The sequence below is a fragment of the Ostrea edulis genome, chromosome 5 (assembly GCF_947568905.1).
Source record: "Ostrea edulis chromosome 5, xbOstEdul1.1, whole genome shotgun sequence".
Lineage (NCBI taxonomy): Eukaryota > Metazoa > Mollusca > Bivalvia > Ostreida > Ostreidae > Ostrea > Ostrea edulis.
Window position 1 is genome coordinate 62218239 of NC_079168.1, and position 22178 is coordinate 62240416.

Below are 22178 nucleotides of genomic sequence, written 5' to 3' on the forward strand. Positions count from 1 at the left end.
ATTTCTTCGAGTGATTTCTCAGAGATGGCTGAAATTTTCAGGAATAATGTCTTACGAAATGACCTTGCTATAATTATTTTTGTTTTTACAAAATTCACTTCCGGTCGGAAAATAGGGCCGATTTTCTGTTTCTTAAAAGGAATTTTGTCCAGGATTTTTCTTGGAAAAGGTAAAATATAGGTTCATCAAATATTCAGGGATGATCAATCTCCGTTTGTAAGCGTGCAGTAGGGGGTTGAACATGTCGACCGTCACTTCCTTTCGTCACCGGAAGTGATGGAAAGAATCGCAAATTTCAATCTTTTTCTTTTAAATTGAAACCTATACTAGTTCATTAACTCTCTTTCAAAGTGTCAAAAGAATATTGAGTCTGTCGGTAGTCAAAACAACTACTTCCGGTTTCTTGATAAAATACCTTTTTACTTTTCGTCTCTTTGTTCCCATAAATCTCGCTTATATTTGAAGTCTTTCATATGATTTTCACATGTCTTAATAAAAGTATCAACTTCTAGAGTTTTGATAATTTTGTTTTTCAAATTTGACTTCCGGTCGGTAGTAACCTACTACTTTTTCTTTCTTTAGTCTACTTGTTTTTGTTGAAAACTCTTTCAGATAGAGACGTGAAATTTTCAGGGAATATAGACAGTAAAGAGTCGATGTCATTTATAGGAAAACGCATCTGATTAGTACTTCCGGTTGTCACCAGAAGTTACGAGAAATGAGTAAAAAATTCGATAATACATTTCTCATTCATTGTTAAGGCACATTTTCTGATACATTTAAGAGCTTGTCTACGAGAAAACCATGCAAATATATAAAAATGAAGGAAATGGAGGTCATCAATATCATTTCTAATCATTTATATCATTGGAGTATATGGTTGGAATAATTATAATTTGAGGTCAATTTTTTGATAGGTCGTTTCTATTTTTAGTAACAGCGCATTCTGTATTTACACGTGGATTAGTCTTTGAACACAAGAAAAATCCTTAAATATTAGGGTTTTATTTTTTCAAAAATGCAAATCAATTCTGAAGACTTATGAAAAGAATGGATTTTGTATGATATTTCCATGTAAACCACTTATGGAGAAATCATGTTTGACATCATAAGTGTCCATATAGAGATTACATGGAGTCTGTAATTTGGCGTTGTGCCAAACTTTTTCATTTTGTGTTATATGGTCAATTTTGAAATAGGTGTTGCTGCAAAAGTAACGCTTAAATTTCTTTAAAAGTGTATAATACTTAAATATCAAATCCTTGTCTGTAAAATATAAAAAATTGTACTTTGGACATTTGATCGTTCATTTGCAATTAAAATTTAAAAACTGACAAAAATGAATATTTTTAAGCATTTAAAATTATCTTTTAAAAGATTAAAGATTTAAAATTTGTGATATTAGATGCATAAATTGTTTGGAAATTTAATTTTATTTATAGATTTAACATTTTCTAATAAATAAATCCCAGTAATCTACTATTTTTATATGAAAAAGGGGGTATTTTAATGAAATAGACCCGTTGCTGGAATTACCTCCCCTTTGATGCACTCTTCATACGTAGAAGGTACAAAATGATAGCAATATTATGGAATGTTATGATTCCAACTTGAAATGGGATTTGAGAATTTGTACATCATGTTTATGTGATATCAGTTAAAGACATAACAGTATCTGTGAATGTAATCCAGAAATTTCTAAATATTGGCAGGGTTTAAAAAGTATCCGGTACTTCGTTTTGTTATACTGTAAACTAGTAGATCTACCAGTGCATAGGCATTTTTTATTGAAGAAATGAAAGTGTTCTTTCCTTGATAATTTATGCATTAACCGAGAATGCTTAGATGTTATATGGAGGAAATCAAATATGCATCTATAGTCAGTCCAGACGGAGCAGGTGAGGATCTAGTGCAGCCCCCCCCCCCCCCCCCCTCCCCCCCTGAATTTGCAAAATGTATTTACCATCATGATTGATGAAAAAAAAATTTTTTATTAGTTTACATATATGAGTAATGAGGACAGGACAAAATAACAAAATTGTGAAATAAAAATGCACAACATGTTCTCAATTAAGAATGTATACTGTAATAGTTTGCTCGGTATCTTTCTTTCTTCTTCAGTGCTCAATGTAACAGTAAGACATACTCAATGTTTAATCATAGGTTACGATTCAACATGCAAAAATTTACACCTTTCTCTATTTTACCAACAACAAATATATAGATATTGTAAACTGATGGTATTACGTATATGTATATGCTAATGTAGTTTCTCAAAGTCATTGATGTAGGTAGAATTTGGATCGTCACTATACTTTGTTCATCATGAGAAATTGATCGGGAAAAAATTTGGAAAAATCATTTATCTGACAGGGAAACCGAAGATTATTTCGATCAGGTCTCTTTAGCTAAATCAGCCCCCCCCCCCCCCCCCCTCTACTTTTTATGGCAATCAATAAACAATTGAAATGGAAGCTAGAACTGATGAATTAAATCCTTGGAACCCCCCCCCCCCCCCCCCCCCCCCATTATTATCATTATCAAGGATTTTGAGCTTCGGGTTGTGTTAAAAGTAATTTTTAGGGAGGTTGGGGGGGTTCTATAAAAAAAATTGCCACCCACCCACACCCTCCGACCTGGTGATGAGTGCCAACTACGGGGCCTCTCCACCTATCTACACTGTATGTGTTTAGACAGGACAGACTATACCAGTCGGGTCAGGTATAAACAATACATTTCATTACAAATTATATTTCCAATTATTACAAGCGAACTTCTTTACTTTTGTAAGGATTCAGACGTTATTATTATCTGACTTTCATGTTCGGTGCAATTTATGTGATTACTGTCAGTTAGTATTTAAGCTATATGTCATTTGTACGTGTAATGCTGTTAGGAATGGAGTGCCAATGCAAAAAATATTTCTGTATTTAGATATATTCAACATTATTGATTATTTTATGATTTTAACAAGATCATTCACTATCTAAGAGCATTTTACCATTACCACCCCTCTCCACTCAATATAATGTTTATAATCATTAATTTCCGGTATTGAATATGGCTGCTTCGAACCCTTTCGCATGGATTTAGAATGTAGAATAATACACTACATGTAAGAATAAAAAACAAAAGAAAGACAAGAAAAGAACATGCACATTCCTTTTAGCTCACCGGGACGACTATCCGGAGAGCTACATGTATTGTAATGACCCCAGTGTTGGCGTCGGCGCCACTTTAAGGAAACACTTTAACCTGGGTTATATCTTCTAAACCAAGAGGAGGGGGGAGGGGGGGGGGGAGTAGGGTTTTGATATATCCCTTATTGATTCCCCATGAAGAGACCTTTGATGTGGTACCAAGACTTTCGACCTTGTGACCTTGACCCTATTTTTTTTTAAAAACTTCAACCTGGGATAAGGCTTTGATATTTTACATATATAGATGCCTCATGAAGAGACCTTTGTTTTGGTTTGACCTAACGACCTTTGCCTTGAACTTTGACGTACTGTTCAAAAACTTTATCTTGGTTATATCTTTTGAACCAAGAGTGATAGATCTTTGATGTTTCAAACATAGATGCCATTTCTTTTGTTACCAGAACTGTCAACGTCGACCTTGGACTTTGACCTATTTTTCAAAAAGTTTTAACCTTTTGAACAAACGGTTAGGTACAGTCATCTGACAACTCTTGTTTATATGTACATATTAAGCATATTATTTAAATGTTCAAGGGTTGCTGCTCATTTTTTTTCTGGGTACTTCATTTGTTAAAGTTTGATGACATCTAAAAATTCCTAACCACAAAGTACTTTTTATCTAATATATTGTACCTGACAACTTCATATGACGTGATAACAGTCCCGAGGAAAAGATAAAGATTTGGGGATAATTATACTCTGGATATTTAATAAAAGTTTTGTCTTCATACAAGTTTTACCTTTGAACTTAAAGCACGTCAGTCTTTAAATTGGTCTAAATGTTACAATGGCAACAATTTTATTTGTTTTAGAATATCAATATTGTGACTCTCATACAACTTTCAAAAGTTACATTGCTGTCTGGCTTAGTATTTGCGATTGAGTTTGATTATTTCAGAATGTTTTCAATAACCAGTCAGATTAAAAAAAATAAATAGATTTATCCTTATTGTATATCCATGGAAAAAGCAAATCTATGAAGAAATATGATCCAATTGCTTGTGGTATATTTAGGTCTCTGTAGGACCACAATGTAAACTAGTCATTTGAACTAATCGTGCTACCTTGTCTAAATAAAGAATTTATTATATATAGCATAATATAAATTGGCATGAAATTTGTTTTTAAAAATTGCATTTTAAAAGTACACAAATATCAATTTGTTAAATTACAACTATTCATAAGATGCATATCATTTTTTTAAAAACGTTATTTTTTCAAATTTTGCAATCTGTCACCATGGCAACCAGGACCCATAGCAACAAAAAATGATTGATACATACTTCTGGTCATCTGATGTGAAATCATAAAATTATATAAGACTTAATAAGATAACAAGGACCATGCATGGCAAACAGGTTTAGGTGGCTACCAGAATAAAAAGCAGGAAAAAATGTCCAACTTGAAGTATTAATATATTTACTATAATCGAGAGTCCAAAGACAGATTTTTTATATATCGTAAATATACTTCTTTTCTATAAGATGAAAGTAATTTTGAATAAATCAAAGCGTTACTTTTTGACTACTAGTTGATTCAAAAGTTATCATTTTCTGCAATTTATCAAAATCTGGAATCATGCCAAATTTGTGACCTTTGTGCACTTAAACGGAAGTAAAATTTCAGATTCCCACTAAACAATATGAATATGTATATCCAGTTGTTTTACAAACTCTGTCAATTATTAAAAATCCATTTTCAATAACCTGTTAGAATTTTTAAATAGAAAGGGTAAAATATTCATAATTTTACCCTTTTGTCAGAACAAAAGTGCTATTTTTAGTAACATGGCTGCAAATCCCTATCCAATGACTACACCCCCGAAAAAAATCTGCCAAAGTATTTGATATTGATGTACTTTATTACACTCAAAATATGTTGTTGATCCGACAACCTTGCTTCCATCACATTTTGCATGGTTTTCTCGTAGACAAGCTCTTAAATGGTTTTCGTAAGAATAGAAAGCTCTTTACTGGAAGTGGTCTAACGGAAGACCTACTCATTACTAGTAATGAGTATCTAGTTAAGGTCTTCCGTCTCCTGCGGAAGACCTTACTATTATTGTTCGCGTTCTTCTTCTTCATTATTAAGGTCTTCCGTCTCCTGCGGAAGACCTTACTATTATTGTTCGCGTTCTTCTTCTTCATTATTATTATTATTTTCCTTGGTAGTACACGCGTTTTTCTCAGCCATTTCTCGATCGATTTTCACGACATTTTCAGGAAAGATGTCTTTTGGTGACGAGACTTTGCTTGCATAATTTCGTGCTTCACGTCACTTCCGGTCAGGAGTTATCTCTCTTTTAGTGACTTTTTGAAGGGCCTTGTTGTCCACACATCTCCTCTGTTAGTTTTGAAGCTAGAGTCTTGAAATTTCTACACAAGATAGAGTAAACATTTTAGAAGATTTGTGGGGGATTCGATTTTACCGGAGGCGATTTGCCTAAACGCTCGCCTGGACCTGAAAAAATGGATGCCAAAATTTTTCGCCGATTTCGGCGATTTTTGACCTTTGATCTCCAATATCTTTTTTCTTGCAAATATTTTGTTAAGACATGTAGAACAAAAGTTGTGCACATTTACGAGATCTTTTCGAAAATATCAAGATTTAGGGGCTAGCCCCTTCAATTAGGGATCTAGAAGGGCTCAAAGTCTAGATCAAATATCTCCAAAATCGTTAATATTTTGGTATAAGTCAAAGAACAAAAAATGTTCATCTCAACAATCCAAATCTATTCATATAAAAATTTAGGTCATATGTTACGTAATAAGGGATTTTAAGGGCCCAAACCATAAATTTTTTACCCCTTGTATCTCGAAAACGACAAATATTTTGAAAAGCAATAAAGAACAAAAGTTGTTCAGAATGATGATCTGAACAATATGCATATTTCGTTTTTACCCTATGTGGCCCCGTTAGGGAGCTACAGTTTGGCCCCTAAAAATTACTTCTAGAAATAACTCGAGAACGGTAAAGAATTTCTAAATACTTGTTGAACAAAAAATGTTTGAAACGTCATGACCTTTCTTACGATATCAAGCAAAAGGGGCTGACCCTTTAAATTAGGGGCCCAGAAGGGTCCAAAGGTTTATGAGAATATCTCAGAAACTATTAATATTTTGTAATAAGTCATTGAAGCGGAAATGTTCATCTAAACGAGCTTGTTCTTATCAAATCAAAAAGTAGGTCATATGTTACGTAATAAGGGATTTTAAGGGCCAAAATCATAAATAATTGACGCCTCATATCTTGAAAACGACAAATATTTTGAAAAGCATTATTGAACAAAAGTTGTTCAGAATGATAATCTAAACAATATGTACATTTCGTTTTTTCCCTATGTGGCCCCGTTAGGGAGCTACAGTTTGGCCCCTAAATATTTCTTGTAGAGATAACTCGAGAACGGTAAAGAATTTCTAAATACTTGTTGAGCAAAAAATGTTTAAAATGACAAGGCCTTTCTTACGATATCAAGCAAAACGGGCTGGCCCTTTAAATTAGGGGTTCAGAAGGGTCCAAATGTTTTTGAGAATATCTCAGAAACTATTAATATTTTATAATAAGTTGTAGAAGCGGAAATGTTCATCTCAACGAGCTTGATCTTATCAAATCAAAAAGTAGGTCATATGTTACGTAATTAGAGATTTTAAGGGCCAAAATCGTAAATATTTCACGCCTCATATCTTTAAAACGACATATTTTTTGAAAAGCATTATTGAACAAAAGTTGTTCAATGTGTCATAACCTATCGATCAATATCAAAAAATGGGTCTGTGGGCCTCATGGCTCGCCTGTAGAGTCGATTTTTGTCGATATCAGTCGATTTCAAAAACTTGTAACTGGTAAATATTTTGTAAGGACATATTGAACAAAAGTTGTTCAGTTTATCGAGATCTATCGATTGATATCAAGAAATAGGCCTATGGTCCTAATGGCTCGCCTGTAGAGTCGATTTTTTGTCCATATCGGTCGATCTCAATAACTTTTTACAGGTAAATATTTTGTAAAGACATATAGAACTAAAGTTGTTGAGTCTATAGAGGGCTAACAAATGACATCAAGAAATAGGCCCGCGGGCCTTATGGCTCGCCTGGAGAGTCGAATTTCAAACGAATTTCACCGCAACTTTGCTTCAGAAGCTTATGATATGAAAAATTGATTATATCTAAAGTGTCTTAAAGTCGGAAATTAAATTGGGACTCATTTGTCTTCTTTTTTTTTTTTAACTCCAAGTGCATCAACAAATCGGACGGAAGACCTACTCGTTGCTCGCAACGAGATCGTGTCTAGTTATTATTATTATTATTATTCTTTTTCTCCGGTACTTTTTTGTCCGGTAGTGTTCTCAGAAACTACAAAAGGGATCGATATGAAACTTTCCAGGATGATAGTATAGCGTTTGTAGATGTGCATGGTGATAGTCATTTTGTCTGCACATGCATGCACGCGCGCTCACGTGCACTGCAATTTTGGTACAAAAATTGGAAAATCAGAATATTAAGGGGATCGATATGAAACCTAAATAGGATGGTAGTACATCATTTGTAGATATGAAAAATGATAGTAATTTTGTCTGCACGCGCACATGCATTACAAAATTTGTACACTAACTTTGGAATCAGTCTAACTTTTTTGTTGTTCATTGAAATGGCTTGATATTCATATCATAGGTAGATATTGAGACCCTTAACTGATTTGCATGGTCAAAATTACCAATTTGCACGCGCATGCATGTGCGCTTCATTTTGATTGGATAGTACTAAAACGTTTGTAACTATCTTATTTATGAAGCGAATGAGATGATATTCACAGCATACGTAGACAATATGTGTATCTATATATTGGTGTAATAAAAAATGCCAACACACACGCGCATGCGCGTGCGACGTTTTTCAAATGTTCGATTTTTAAAGGACGATAGCGTTTTTGTTTTTCATCAAATTCCATTGATATTAGGGTTTTAGATGTGTTTTGGTACTCCTTACAAATTGCTGTGGTTAGAATTACTGCTCAGCACGTGCATGTACGTGTGCTGAATTCTGATTGGACGATTTTAAAATCGCTATAACTTCCTTATATTTGGTGGAAACGTTATGAAATTCATACTGTGGGTATATGATACAAATGCCTGTTGAACGACATCAACAAAAATTCGGAATCATACACGCGTGCGCGTGTATGCACGTGCAACGCTTTCTTTCATTTCTTGGTACTGAAATGACCATATTAAACGTACTACATGTAATTAAAGGCTAAAATAAAATGATTTTTTGCTATAGATTCACAAGGACATCACATTTTATTTGGGGGAGGTTTGGGGAACATATGTAACGGTCCCCGTTACAATTAGAACTAGTTATTATTGGGTTTTTTTTAATTGTGTGAATCAATTTGGACATAAAAATTGTTCCCGAGAAGTATGAAGTAATTTTGTTCGCCGGCTTTAATATTATCTATAAAACATCGCAATCCGAGACCATCAGGAGTCGGGAGTACTAGATTTACTGCCCACCGTTGTGTTCGCTGCTCCAATGTTGCAGATATTGACGCAATTATTATAAGCTTCAAAGAACGGCTGCAAATAATTTGTTTTATTTCACCGACCATCATGAATTTGTCATTTTTTCCTCATCCCCTTTCATTTTTTTTCCCAAATATATTGGGGCAGCATCTCTATTACGCAATTAGTTCCTTATTTAGATTGCATGTACTTAGATCGGCGTACATGTAAGTGGTGTACATGTACATATATATCCAATTTACGTACATGTAAATGATTTCATGACCAGTAGATATTCATATAAAACTTTGTCTCAGGATATAAGATGTAGTACACATTACACACATGCATTAATCATATAAACAAAACCATCAAAATCAGTTTGTTACTTTCGTTTGACATTTACATTGTGAATAGCCTTCTCTAGAATAATTTTTTTCTGATAAAATGTCAAATATAATTGCAAACCACATATGTATCTTATAATACTTATAGTTTAACATAGTTCAAATTAATATCCAAGGCTGTATAGATATACTCAAATTTCACATGTCGTATGAAAATATGATAATGTATAATTCAAGATTTTTTTTTGGGGGGGGGGGGGGGGGGGGGGTTTACTTATTGTAGAGCTTATGGCTTTTTAAATGGTACGTCAACATATAATTTTCTTGTGTACATCCTTTTTCTGAGATAATAATCTGTAAATTAAAAACAATTTATTCAAGGTTTAGTCCATAAAAATTGGGAAAAAAGACTAATATTGACATCAAATGGTATTTTAACAGTATTTCTTTTAACATGCTTGGGCTCACAAAGTGTACATTATGAAAATAGTTATTCAAATTTATTAAAATAAATGATTACATATCATTATATAATGGGTATATAGTCTATGTTGCTTATTACAGCCCATTTGTTTGGAAAAAATAATCATTATAAAGAAAATAAGAAGGAGTATACATTTTCATTAATGCTGATTATATGTAGATGGTGTCTTTTGAGAAGCAATAACAATGAAAATAGCATGTTAACATATATATTTTCAATGTTTATCTATTACTGGAATATATATCTATCTTATAAACGCAATTTTTTCATGATTGAGTCCATTTAATACCGAGTATAGATCTACCTTAAAGACACAAATATTAGTGCAGGAGACACACATGGAGGCACTGGAAGGAAAATGTGACCTTTTCACACTTACCAGACTGTCAGGGTCTTTTTTGAGGGATGGTGCATCATCACTATGTTTATCAGGGTCCTGTGTATACAAATATAAACAGCTGATTACAACATTCAGCTCTGTGGCACGAATGAACAACACACAGTCTCACAAAACCGACAAACAAATTAAGACCCACTAGCCAGTGGTAGGAGTCCAGTTTTACAGAGCTCAGGCCTGATTCAAATGAACTGACATGCTTTAATAGTTTGATTACATATTATTGGTACAAAATAAACTGAAGCCTTTAGAGAAAAAAATTGATGTAGCATAATAGGATTACAAAAAACTTCAGATACTCAGCATGCTCCCTAAATCTACATTGGAAATCTTACCTTGCTGCTGTCATCAAATTCAACTGCACTCATCCGGCCTTGAAAAAATGGTCTACAAAATGAAAAGAAATTGACTAACTTGTGTTGTAAATATATTCGCTTTGTTTATATTCTCTATAGCCATGAAACTAAAATCTCCAATGGTTTTTATTCTAATGACAAAATGGGGGAATGATTCTAATTAAACAGCTATCTAAATCAAGAATTTGTTATACATTGTATAACAATTAATCTATGAACAGTGATCACAATTTACTCCCCTGAAACTAACTGAAAGTCTAGAACTAAAGTACAATGTACTCACTTATATAATTTCTGTTCAATACTCAAGGATATATAGTCAAGTTTAATTTACACAAATTTGTTTACAAATTCAACTGCGTTATGAGATAACACAGATTACCTACACATATTAATCAAGTCTGAAGTCACTCAAACACGGACTGTGTCCCTAGCTGTACTCACCCGAGTCTAAATTTTGGTGTTGAAATAAGATTACCTGTCCCTATATAAACTCAGTTGACTCTAAAGGAGAAGGTACGCTGGCATGCCAGTACACATATAAATTTTGCCTAGTAAAGTCAAGAAAAATAAAGTGGAAGATGACACCTATTGAAGCCATTTGGGAGCAACACCCTCTCGTTAAATACACAAATGAAATGGTGCCAAAACGTCACATAGTAGACAAATACACTCCAAATTTCACCCAGTTCACTATTTTTTAACCAAAACTTCAAAATTTTACTTACAATATTTTGTTATGTGCACATACAAAATGATGGGTGATATTTGTTTGTTTTAAACGAAATACTGCGATTGATAATAAAATGGGCCTTTCATCAATCGCCTTCCTAGCTAGTGCACATGGTGACATTATAAAATCTGACATTTTCAGAAAAATTACCCCATCACACACATTTGATACTAACATTACATATATGAGGGATGTTCGATATGTAATGTGTATTGTACAATATCTCAAAAGCATTCGACTCAAATAGTGAAATGAACATTACATCCCCTCAAAGCATTCTCCGTGGTTTGAAATACATAATTTCAATCTCTGAATCCATTTCTGAAATGTGTCACGATACACTGATTTTAAGGTAGACCTCTGAGGCACTGACTGGTACCTCTGAGGCACTGACTGGTGGCTGAGCCTTGTAAGGGCTTGTTGGGACTATAATTGTAACGACGACCAGACAAGAACTTTTTAAGACTTGAATTGGAAAAAAGGAAAAAGTCGCATGGAGCTAGATCTTGAGAGTATGGTGGGTGTGGCAAGATAGTAACCTTCTCCGACTTCAAAAATTGCTTCACAAGCTCAGATGTATGTGATGGAGTGCGCGCATTATCATGAAGTAGACAAATACTGTATGCCTAAATCCTGACAGTCAGGGCGTTATTTATGATAATAATATTTCTTGAGCTTTTTCAGTATAACATCTCGGTAATACTGACCTGTAACACTTGAATTTGCCCTTTGGCACTGGAATTTGTATAACTATACCATCACATGAGAAGAATATGCAATAAAGAACCTTCTTTGTGCTTATAGTTCTCTTGGCAACTACAGGCCTTCTACCATGTTTAGTTAGCCATATTTTGTTTCCAATTTTTCTGACTGGTTTAAAATAGCGAACCCATGTTTCGTCACCAGTAACAATGTTTGCAAATTGTCTTGATTGAATTTGGGCAACATTTTGAGCAATTGTTTAGCGGTTTGTACTCGTACCCATTTTTTGTCATCTGTCAATACAGTACGGCCAGCGCGGATCCCGTATTTTCCACGCTCCCCCCGCGGGATAGAGCTACCGCGGTATATATCAGGTAACCCTGCATATCCCGCGCTCCCCCCGCGTTCCCGCTGTCCTCGCCGCGGTATCACCTGTAGATGATTAATGCCATCAACAAACGTGAGAGATCGTTTGTTCAGCAATACTATAAATAAATCAATTGTCATATACATGTGCATGCATCGCTTGTAAAAACACAATTTACAAAAACTTCTCATGTTACCTTTATTGAACCATACATTCAATATAAGGGTAAATTACCATATACCAATGTCGGAAGATGACCATATACAAGTGCATATATATACGTTTTATCCGTAAAACGGCAAAGGTAATTTCACAACAACTGATTATCCCTGTCAGTATCAATCACATATTTGTGGTTTCATCAATTGTTTTTCAGGAATTTAATTCTATACAATGTATTTGTACAAATATTTAAAAACAAAACAAAACATGGATAACATGAATTTATATCAAAATAGGGAAAGGAAAACCTTGTATCAGCAAATTCTAATCTTTATAAAATTTGAGAGAGAGAGGGGGGGGAGAGAGAGAGAGAGAGAGAGAGACTATTTTAAAACATAGCTGACTGAACTGTGATCTGTTACATAACACGCCCTGTCTGCTTCAACGCCCCAGACATCGATCGGCACACGCTTTACCCGTGAAACAGCAAAAGTAACTTCACGAAAACTGATTATCCCTGTTAGTATCAATCACAGATTGGTGGTTTCATAAAATATTTTTCAGGAATACAAGTCTATACAATCATGTATTTGTACAAATATAAAAAAAACAAACATGTATCACGCAAATATTGAAGTAGGAAAAGGAAAGCCTAGCATCATCAAACTCAATATAAAATTTGAGAGGGGGAAGATAAAACGTGTAAAGTGAGGACAATTTTTAACCATTTGACAAAAACTGCCCAAGTTACGTCTCCATAAACGTGACCCGCAGCATACGAAAGATGTAGATACAAAATGTTAGATTAGAGGGGACAAGTGGTGTGAAGATATGTTCTAATTAATATTCTCTCAAAACCATTTTTCACAATTCAAAAGAGAGTATTAGATAGGTGTCCCTATAGCTATACCTAACACAGTACATTTTCTCTTCTAGACATTGTGAAGACGTCCTAACTTAACAGGTTTCATTGTGTAGAGAATGTCTCGGGTATGTGTATATCTGTTACATAACACTTCCTGTCTGCTTCAACGCCCCAGACCTCGATCAGCGCACGCTTTACCCGTGAAACTGCTAAGACAACAATAGACTAGCCACACGAACACCGCTTGGTAATCAATACAAATAAAGCATCAATCTAATTAAAATAAAATATTAATTGGATCCAAATTCTCAAATTTTAATTACATTTTTGGGGCTTTTAATATCTGAGAGAGAGGAAAACAAAACGCAATGCATATTTCAAGGGAGGTAATATAATACCAAAAAGTAGATAACAAGTAAAACGCAGTTTTGGGGTATCGTATCACAGTGTGGCCTTGCTCAACAACGTATATTAAATTTTGATTTAACATGCAATTAGAGAGTAATTTTGATGCTCTTGACATTCATATGTACCGTAATAAAAGAAATTAGTAAGTTGTAAGCGAGGAAACCAGCACTTGACGAAGGAATTAAAAACAAACACCCTAGTTTAATTACTGTTAGATATTTATTTTTATTGATATGCCATTCAGGGTAATCAAGGCAGATGGTGCGCGTATTTCCCTTTAGATTATCAGATGATTTGTAGCATTTCCTCATTGTCAAAGACAAAAGATAAGCACAATTGATATTATCCTGATAATCAACTATAAACTTTAAAATCGCGTTGTTCATTTTGCAACCGTACCCTCAAGAGCTCTCAATAAATCTAAGTACTTAAAATTATACCGAACGAACACCCCCCTTACACACACACACTGGTAAAATTTGATGGGTATAGGTAATTGTAAGGTGATTGTATAGCAGATTGCATGCCCTGGAGTAGAGACATTACAATTTTGACATCCTGTATTCGACGCGTTGAACATATACACACAGGGTCTTCTCCCCCATGTGTTCTTTTAAGAACACGCGCAGCAGGGACCCAACAGGTGTTCATATAAACGATGTTCGATTGAAATGAGAAAACAAAAATCTTTCTTTTAGCATAATATAAAATTTACATTTTTTTAATTCTTAATTAAAACATACAAAATAATATTTTGTTATTAATAAGGTTTTGAACCAATTTTCGAAGTCTACACAAACGCCATTAAAACAGACAGAACATATTAATCTTGCATTCGTATACGGTCATTTGTAGATCTATTTGTATTATTTTTTCGCTGTAAAAAATATTAGGACAAGTCCTAATCCTTATCATTAAATGTAGCATAAACATACTATTAAAAAACAAAATTAAATGCTGGTTTTTTGTTTTGTTTTGGGTTGTTTTTTTTTAGAAAAAAAAATGGAGGTGTATTAAATATGCTAAATCCTTTTAGTAAGTCCCTGATTTTATTTTTCATTTCTTCTAAAATGATTTATTTAATATACCGGTATGTAATGCGAGATAGCTGTCCACAAGCAAGCCGTACTCATTTTCTGCCGACGAATGAAATAGCTATTGTACAGTTAGTTTGTCCTAGCAGGTATATAACGGTACTTCACACCGCGGCGGTATAAATCTGCCCCGCGATGAAATCCCGCGGAGGGTTAGCGCGGGAAGGATTAACATACCGCGGGGGGAGCGCGGTCTAATACGGGATCCGCGATGGCCGTACTGTATATGTGGTATCCATCTGGCAGTTTTGGCAATATCACGAATCGTGTATCTGCCATCACATTCAATTTTCCTGACTTTTGCCTTGCCTTTTACAGTCACAGGTCAGCCAGATTTTGCTGCATCTTTGACGGACTCTGTGCCAGTCAGAAATTTCTTTCTCCACCTATGAGCTGTCTCATAAGATACCTTATCAGACCCATAAACTTCCCCCAATTCAGTAAAAATCTGCATTACCGAATGACCGAGTTTTGTGCGAACTTTTCTATTAGCTCTATTTAATTTCTTCAATATTCTCAACCTGTTTCCAAACCATTTTCACAACAGTAGTCAACGACTGGCTCTATTGAAATCACTATAAGTTTATAACTATGTGAAGCTGAAGGCTCATGTTTATACCATTGGAAATTTAAGGTATTGGATAGAGTTATTCAAGAGTATCATCACCCACGAAATCGTGCAAAGCGTTATCGCACTGTGGTACAATACACATTACATATCGAAAAGCCCTCGTATGCACCACAAATCATAAATTAAGTTGTTTGTGTAGTACAGATATGATATAAGGAAATATAATAACCTTTTTATTCATTCATGTGATCATTACAAATGTAAATCAGATTTTCAATTTCATTCCGTGTTTTTATCGAAAATGATAGTGACATATAGTCGACTGTAAAATTATCGCTTGTTACATTAACTACACTCATGTGAAATTGGTAGTAATATGACAAAGATAATAATTCTCAACCAACAAAAATTATATTTACAGATGTATATCAATAGCATGTAAAAGGTCTTCTAGATAAGTATAACAAGAAGCCCAAGGGCCACATCGCTCACCTGAGTCACCTTGGCCCATATCTGCAGGCTTTCCATATATCTTTGCAAGTAAAACCTTAGTCGCTATTGTGGCCCCAACCTACCCCTGCAGGCCATGATTTTTATAAACTTGAATCTGCACTATATGTCAGAAAGCTTTCATGTAAATGTCAACTTCTTTGGACCAATGTTTTTTGAGAAGAAGATTTTTAAAGATTTCCCCCTATATATTTGTTTGCAAAACTTTTATCCCCCTTGTGTCCCCATCATATCCCCGGGGGCCATGGTTTTAACACATCTCTTCTAGCTCATTGGTTCTTGAGAAGAAGATTTTTAAAGATTTTTCCTATATATTTCCATGTAAACCTTTGATCCCCTATTGTGGCCCCAACCTAACCCTGGGGGACATAATTTGAACAAACTTGAATCAGCACTATGTCAGAAAGCTTTCATGTAAATCTCAGCTCTTCTGGCTCATTGGTTCTTGAGAAGAAGATTTTTAAAGATTTTTCCTATATACTTCTATGTAAAAATTTCATCCTTCCCCCTTGTGGCCCCATCCTACCCCCGGGGGACAAGATTTTAATAAACTTGTATCAGCACTATGTCAGACAGCTTTAATGTAAATATCAGCTTTTCTGGCTCGTTGGTTCTTAAGAAGAAGATTTTTAAAAAGAGGTATAGCGCATTTGCTGACGAAATGGCCGACTCAGAAATTTAAATGGAAAACACCGGTTTCCAATAATAGACTGGCGTGTTATATATATATATAAGGCCAACGTTTTTTATGTTTCGTTAAGCAAGATAAATAACTGCCACAGTTTAGCATTACAGACATTTATATGAGTCGTTCTTTAATTAATAAACCATTTTTCTATTTGGAATGATGAACAGTACAATATTTTCATAGGTGCATTCATATTAAACAACAACCGTTTTACATATGGCATTACTTAACTCATTGTCTTTTTCTGACATGACTGCAGCGCCTTTAATAGATGTCATCAGTTAATTTGCCTTTGGTTGATAATTCGAGTGTTTAGCTTTGCCTAAATATCATAGGACAGCTAGTTGCTACATGAGTTTTTATATTTACTTTTGAGAAGTCAAACTGTATAACAGTTCTTTTCTTCCCTTGACCTATTTTTACTTTTTACATGCTGTGCATTTGTGTCCTTTTTCTTGTAGTATTTGTTTAGATTTTCGTCAGCCACATTACAGTTTGAAAATCCTGTGCACACAGGAACATGTTAGTGTAAACAAACGGAACTACAGTGATCTCGAGCTCGGAATAAATTCCCTTTCTTTAAGTCGTAACTTGCAAATAATAGAAGTTATGATGAAAATGTCTACTATTTGTTATAATATATGTATCACATTTAAAACACCACCACCCTCAAGGAAACAACCCCCAAAAATTGAAAAGCAAAAAAAAAAAAAAAAAAAAGAAAAAAAAAAAGAAAGAAAAGGAAAAATATTGGACTTGAACTCGGAATGATGTATAGTTTAATTGTAAGACCGAGCACCTAAACCACTAGGCCACCCTGGCATGTAAGTTTAAAGGTTTAATGTTTGACAGGCTGCTAAATCTCAAGGTAAATTTTGAGAACGATTTTTTTTAATATTTTATCTATTTTCAACAAGAGGGCCACCTTAAACCAAATTTCCTCAAACGGACTTATATACAGTCATAATCAAGTAAAACAATTTCAGTGTTTTATTTCTGGTTTATGGTGCCCTTTTGCAACAGTTTGCAATTTTTTGTACCCATTACGTTACATCTACTATATACTCTATATAATCACGGAGATGTTTATGCTTATCAAATAAAGATACTATCAACATATAAATATCTTTATTAAGTAATTTGGGTAAATACAAGTATAAACTGACATTGTATAGCAGAATATTTGTAAAAAATTATATTCAAGAAAAAGGTATTGATGTAGGCGAAATTGCATACCAAGTGCGCTATACCCCTTTCCCCCTATATATTTGTATGTAAAACTTTCATCCCCTCTTGTGATCCCAACCTACCCCTGGGGGCCATACTTTGAACAAACTTAAATCTGCACTATGTCAGGGAGCTTTCATGTAAATCTCAGCTCTTCTAGCTCATTGGTTCTTGAGAAGAAGATTTTTCCAATATATTTCTATGTAAAACTTTGATTCCCTATTGTGGCCCCAACCTAACCCTGGGGGACATGATTTGAACAAACTTGAATCAGCACTATGTCAGAAAGCTTTCCTGTAAATATCAGCTTTTCTGGCTCATTGGTTCTTGAGAAGAAGATTTTCAAAGATTTTCCCTATATTTGTATGTTAAAGTTTGATCCCCCTTGTGGCCCCATCCTACCCCTGGGGACCATACTTAAAGCAAACTTGAATCTGCACTACGTCAGGAAGCTTTCATGTAAATCTCAGCTCTTCTAGCTCATAGGTTCTTGAGAAGAAGATTTTTAAAGATTTTTCTTATATATTTCTATGTAAAAATTTCATTCCCCCCCTTGTGGCCCCATCCTACCCCCGGGGGCCATGATTTTAACAAACTTGAATCAGCACTATGTCAGAAAGCTTTCATGTAAATATCAGCTTTTCTGGCTCAGTGGTTCTTGAGAAGAAGATTTTTAAAGATTTTTCCTATATATTTGTATGTAAAACTTTGATACCCTATTGTGGACCCATCCAACCCCCGGGGGCCATGATTTGAACAAACTGGAATCTGCACTATGTCAGGAAGCTTTCATGTAAATTTCACCTTCTCCGGCCCAGTGGTTCTTGAGAAGAAGATTTTTAAATGAACCCACCCTATTTTTGCATTTTTTTGATTATCTCCCTTTTGAAATGGACACGGTCCTTCATTTGAATAAACTTGAAAGCCCTTCACCCAAGGATGCTTTTGGTCAAGTTTGGTTGAAATTGGCCCAGTGGTTCTGGAGAAGTAGTCGAAAATGTAAAAAGTTTACAGATGGATGGACGGACAGACGCCGGACATTAGGTGATCAGAAAAGCTCACTTGAGCTTTCAGCTCAGGTGAGCTAACTAGGTGGATGAACAGTCTCAATGCACAGTGTGTCGAAAGACAGTTCAATCATTTGCCGTCCTGGTCAGGCTAGGACGAACCGGGTAAAGGACTGAGTTGGAACCAACAGAAATCCATCATATTTCCATAAATCTTCTTAAATTTAAGTTTGATAAATTACCATGAACAGCAATGTTTTGGTGTATTCCCATATTAATGTTTACATACATCAATAAGGGCCTACATCTGGCCTTTACATTACGAAAGCGGATATATAAATACAAAGGCATACAAATATTGCACTGTAATAAAATCAACCAATTTGAAAACAATCCCTATCTTTCATAAATATAGACATCTTTTAAAAGATATTGGAAAGTGCAACATAATATAGATTATTTGATGCTATATACAAATAATCCCAGTTAATTGACTAGATATTTGTATATCAGTTTTGTATCCAGTTTGAGAAACAGTTGTGGTACAACTTGTCTAATCTCTTAACCGGAAGTCTCTACCGTACAAGTTAACAACTCGTTACTACTTCCTGTAACATTTACCCACCACTGTCAAATGTGGCACCAGCCATCAATTGCCCAAACATTGCTATATCAAATACAGATGTCACTTTCCTCTAATAACTTTTAGCTGGGCCCTTGCTGACCGTGTCAGTTTTCTAGTTGATGCTGGTACTGATTGTTCAGCAAAAGATCTAACAACAGTAGAAGCTCTTATTTGCATAAGCATTGAAGGCTGACTTATTGAGGACTTTAAAACAAATCCATGTGTGGAGTGCTGCATGGTTTTCCCAGAAGCGTACTATAAAATATGCAGGATGGCCTAATGCAATACAACTTTTGCCAGAGTAAATACTTGACTTGTTAGCATCCAGCATGTTTTACAGCACACTTCTATTCAGTTTAGAAATAAAACAAAAAGTACCACATGTATGGGTGTTGCTTTTTTTCTTGAAAGATATTCAAATTTTAAAAAATTTGTAAGCCTTAAAGGACACATCGCATGTTTTTAAACTTTTTAATTTTTTCAGCAAAATTAATTCATTTCATGCCTAAAACTACTTTACATGTGTTTTAAATGAAACAGTTTGCGTAGTTTTCGAGTTTGAAAGCGATGAAATTCAAATCTTGCGATATGCATATTTTCTTCGATATTTTACGCGCCATTATCTGTGACGTCATATGCGACCTCGAGCGAGAAGATTTGAAAACAGTTGATAGCCATTTCATAAACAGATTAGATTTAATTGACAAACAATTATCACATTAACAGCTTGTAAATAACACTGCATTAGGGTGTTTTGTGCCGTTTAAGGGTGTACTTGCTGTCAGTAGAGAGGATTTGGACTGTGTTTTTATCAATTTTCGAAGGAATGTATGAGGGACAAGACGTGAATATTTTTTGTCGGCACAACGACTTTGCCATAAAAACCCCCAGTAAAATTTGTCCCTGTACTTTTTCTAACAAGCACTTGGACAAATACGTAGATAAACTGCGAGAAAGTGGTTCTATCGAAGCTACGCACTGTAACATATAGGCCTACGGCATGTTTTCCGTTCTGCTCTCGAATTCAATACACACTCACACCAACTGACCTTCACCTTGTAACAACATAGGCAGAACTTTGCTAGCAGTGTCTACCAACTGGTAGTTTTAAAAAAGAAATTTAAAGATAAAAGATAATTGAACTTTCAATTATAAATAATAAAATATAATATTTCCCGACTTTGAATTGAATTATAATGCTTTCATTTTTTTTAAGGAACGCGTACGTGTTTACAACAACAGCACGCCGCGCTCCCACTTCCTACGTAACAACGTGCTGATAACAAAAAATAATGATTAGGCCTAATAAAATTGCTTTAATAAAATAATTTAAAAGTATTGTGATTTTCACAATAAGTTTGATCATTATTATTATTTTTTCTTTTTCGAAATGCACCCGTGACAATAGGCCTAGTTGTCAATGATACATAATCGTATCATAATTTAGGCCTATCTAACTTCTCCAAAAATAAATTTAATAATTATTGCACTGTTTATTTTAGAAAAGCAACAACGCTAATTACAGTTGTTTACAGAAATGGCATTACCAAATTGTGTTTAGACAGGAACCCGATGTAAACATTATTTACTCGCAAATTTATGCAGATTTCACACTCGCTTTTCTCACTACATTTGGGTCGCTATTTGTATGCACTGGTGGCTAAAAGATATAAGACTCTGGAAATTTGTCAACATCGAAATAAATGTTATCCATGGTAAATAAATTAGGCCCCTAAAACCCGAGTTTTTTAAAATATCTAACACTACTTTTACAACAAGTTGATCGACGAAGGTCGCATATGACGTCACTGTACCACATGACTACCTATCTAATTAACTAGGCTTTTTGAAATCGGGGCTTAGATTTAAGTCCGTATTGTGGCTAATTATCGCAATACTTCAGCGAACGAACTATTACAATTAATTTCTATAAGCATAAGGAAGACAAAATGCATATAATTCTGTATACTTTGAAAACACGAGATGTGTCCTTTAATTACAAAATATTTTACCATGGCGAATGGAAATTTTGAAAACGGCAATCTTAATTAAAATTAGATGTTAGATCTGCTTGCGTACTCGCATACATAACATCGATGTTATGTATGCGAGTATGCGAGCGGATCTAACAGACAGACAGACAAAGTGACATGACCCCAAAATCTATAGGTGTCTTCCTCTTATTGTAAAGTATTTCTGTACAAAATTTGAAAACTGTACAATGAAAACTGTTATCGTGTCACAAAGAAAGTGTTCATAATAAAGATGATGACATACATACAGACAGCCAGACAAAGTGACATGACCCCAAAATCTATAGGTGTCTTCCTCTTATTGTAAATTATTTCTGTACAAAATTTGAAAAAGGTACGATAAAAACTGTTTGAGCTATCATGTCACAAAGAAAGTGTTGATGGACAGACAGACGGATGGACGGAGTGCAAACCTAAAGTCCCCTTCGACTTCGTCGGTAGGGGACTAAAAACATCTCATAGATATTCAGAGCTCATACCATTAAAAGTTTTGTACGATAGATTACACTTATGTAATGTAATTAATGTCATTTCCTATTTCATTAACCATCCTAACTAAGTCTTATTAAACAAGGGTTTTAATGGCTAATGGTTGATTTAAATACACATTATTTGTAATATGGTTAACTTTGATTATGATATTTCTATGTTAATGAAAAGAATTTTTGTGTTTGTGTCAATATCTTTTCAAAAATATTCCAAAGCATTTTAAGGTAAGGTTTGCGACATTTTGACATGTAGCGAACAAAGTCATGTTGCATATCAGTATGTTCAATAGGAATTTATCTTTTAAAAATGAACTTTTTAAAGAAAAATGTCAGTGTCGTTTTTTGACCAGATGGACTTATTTTTGTGATATTTTACATTTTCGGGATCTTTGTACAAAAGGGAATACTAGTGGT

At 34.4% G+C, this 22178-nt stretch overlaps 1 protein-coding gene across 11 annotated transcripts in view; it reads right to left on the reverse strand.

Moving 5' to 3' along the window:
- LOC125648853 (phosphofurin acidic cluster sorting protein 2-like) overlaps positions 1 to 22178 on the reverse strand; it is a 328050-nt gene that overhangs the window by 177465 nt on the left and 128407 nt on the right. For all 11 annotated transcript variants that reach the window (XR_008802948.1, XR_007360461.1, XR_007360460.2 and 8 more), the window contains 2 exons: positions 10264 to 10315; positions 9911 to 9967 (listed from right to left, as the gene is read on the reverse strand). Coding sequence is in view for 8 of the 11 variants with exons in the window: in XM_048875849.2 (XP_048731806.1) it covers positions 9911 to 9967; positions 10264 to 10315 (109 nt within the window). In the remaining 3 variants the exon portion in view is untranslated. The remainder of the gene's footprint in view (positions 1 to 9910; positions 9968 to 10263; positions 10316 to 22178) is intronic.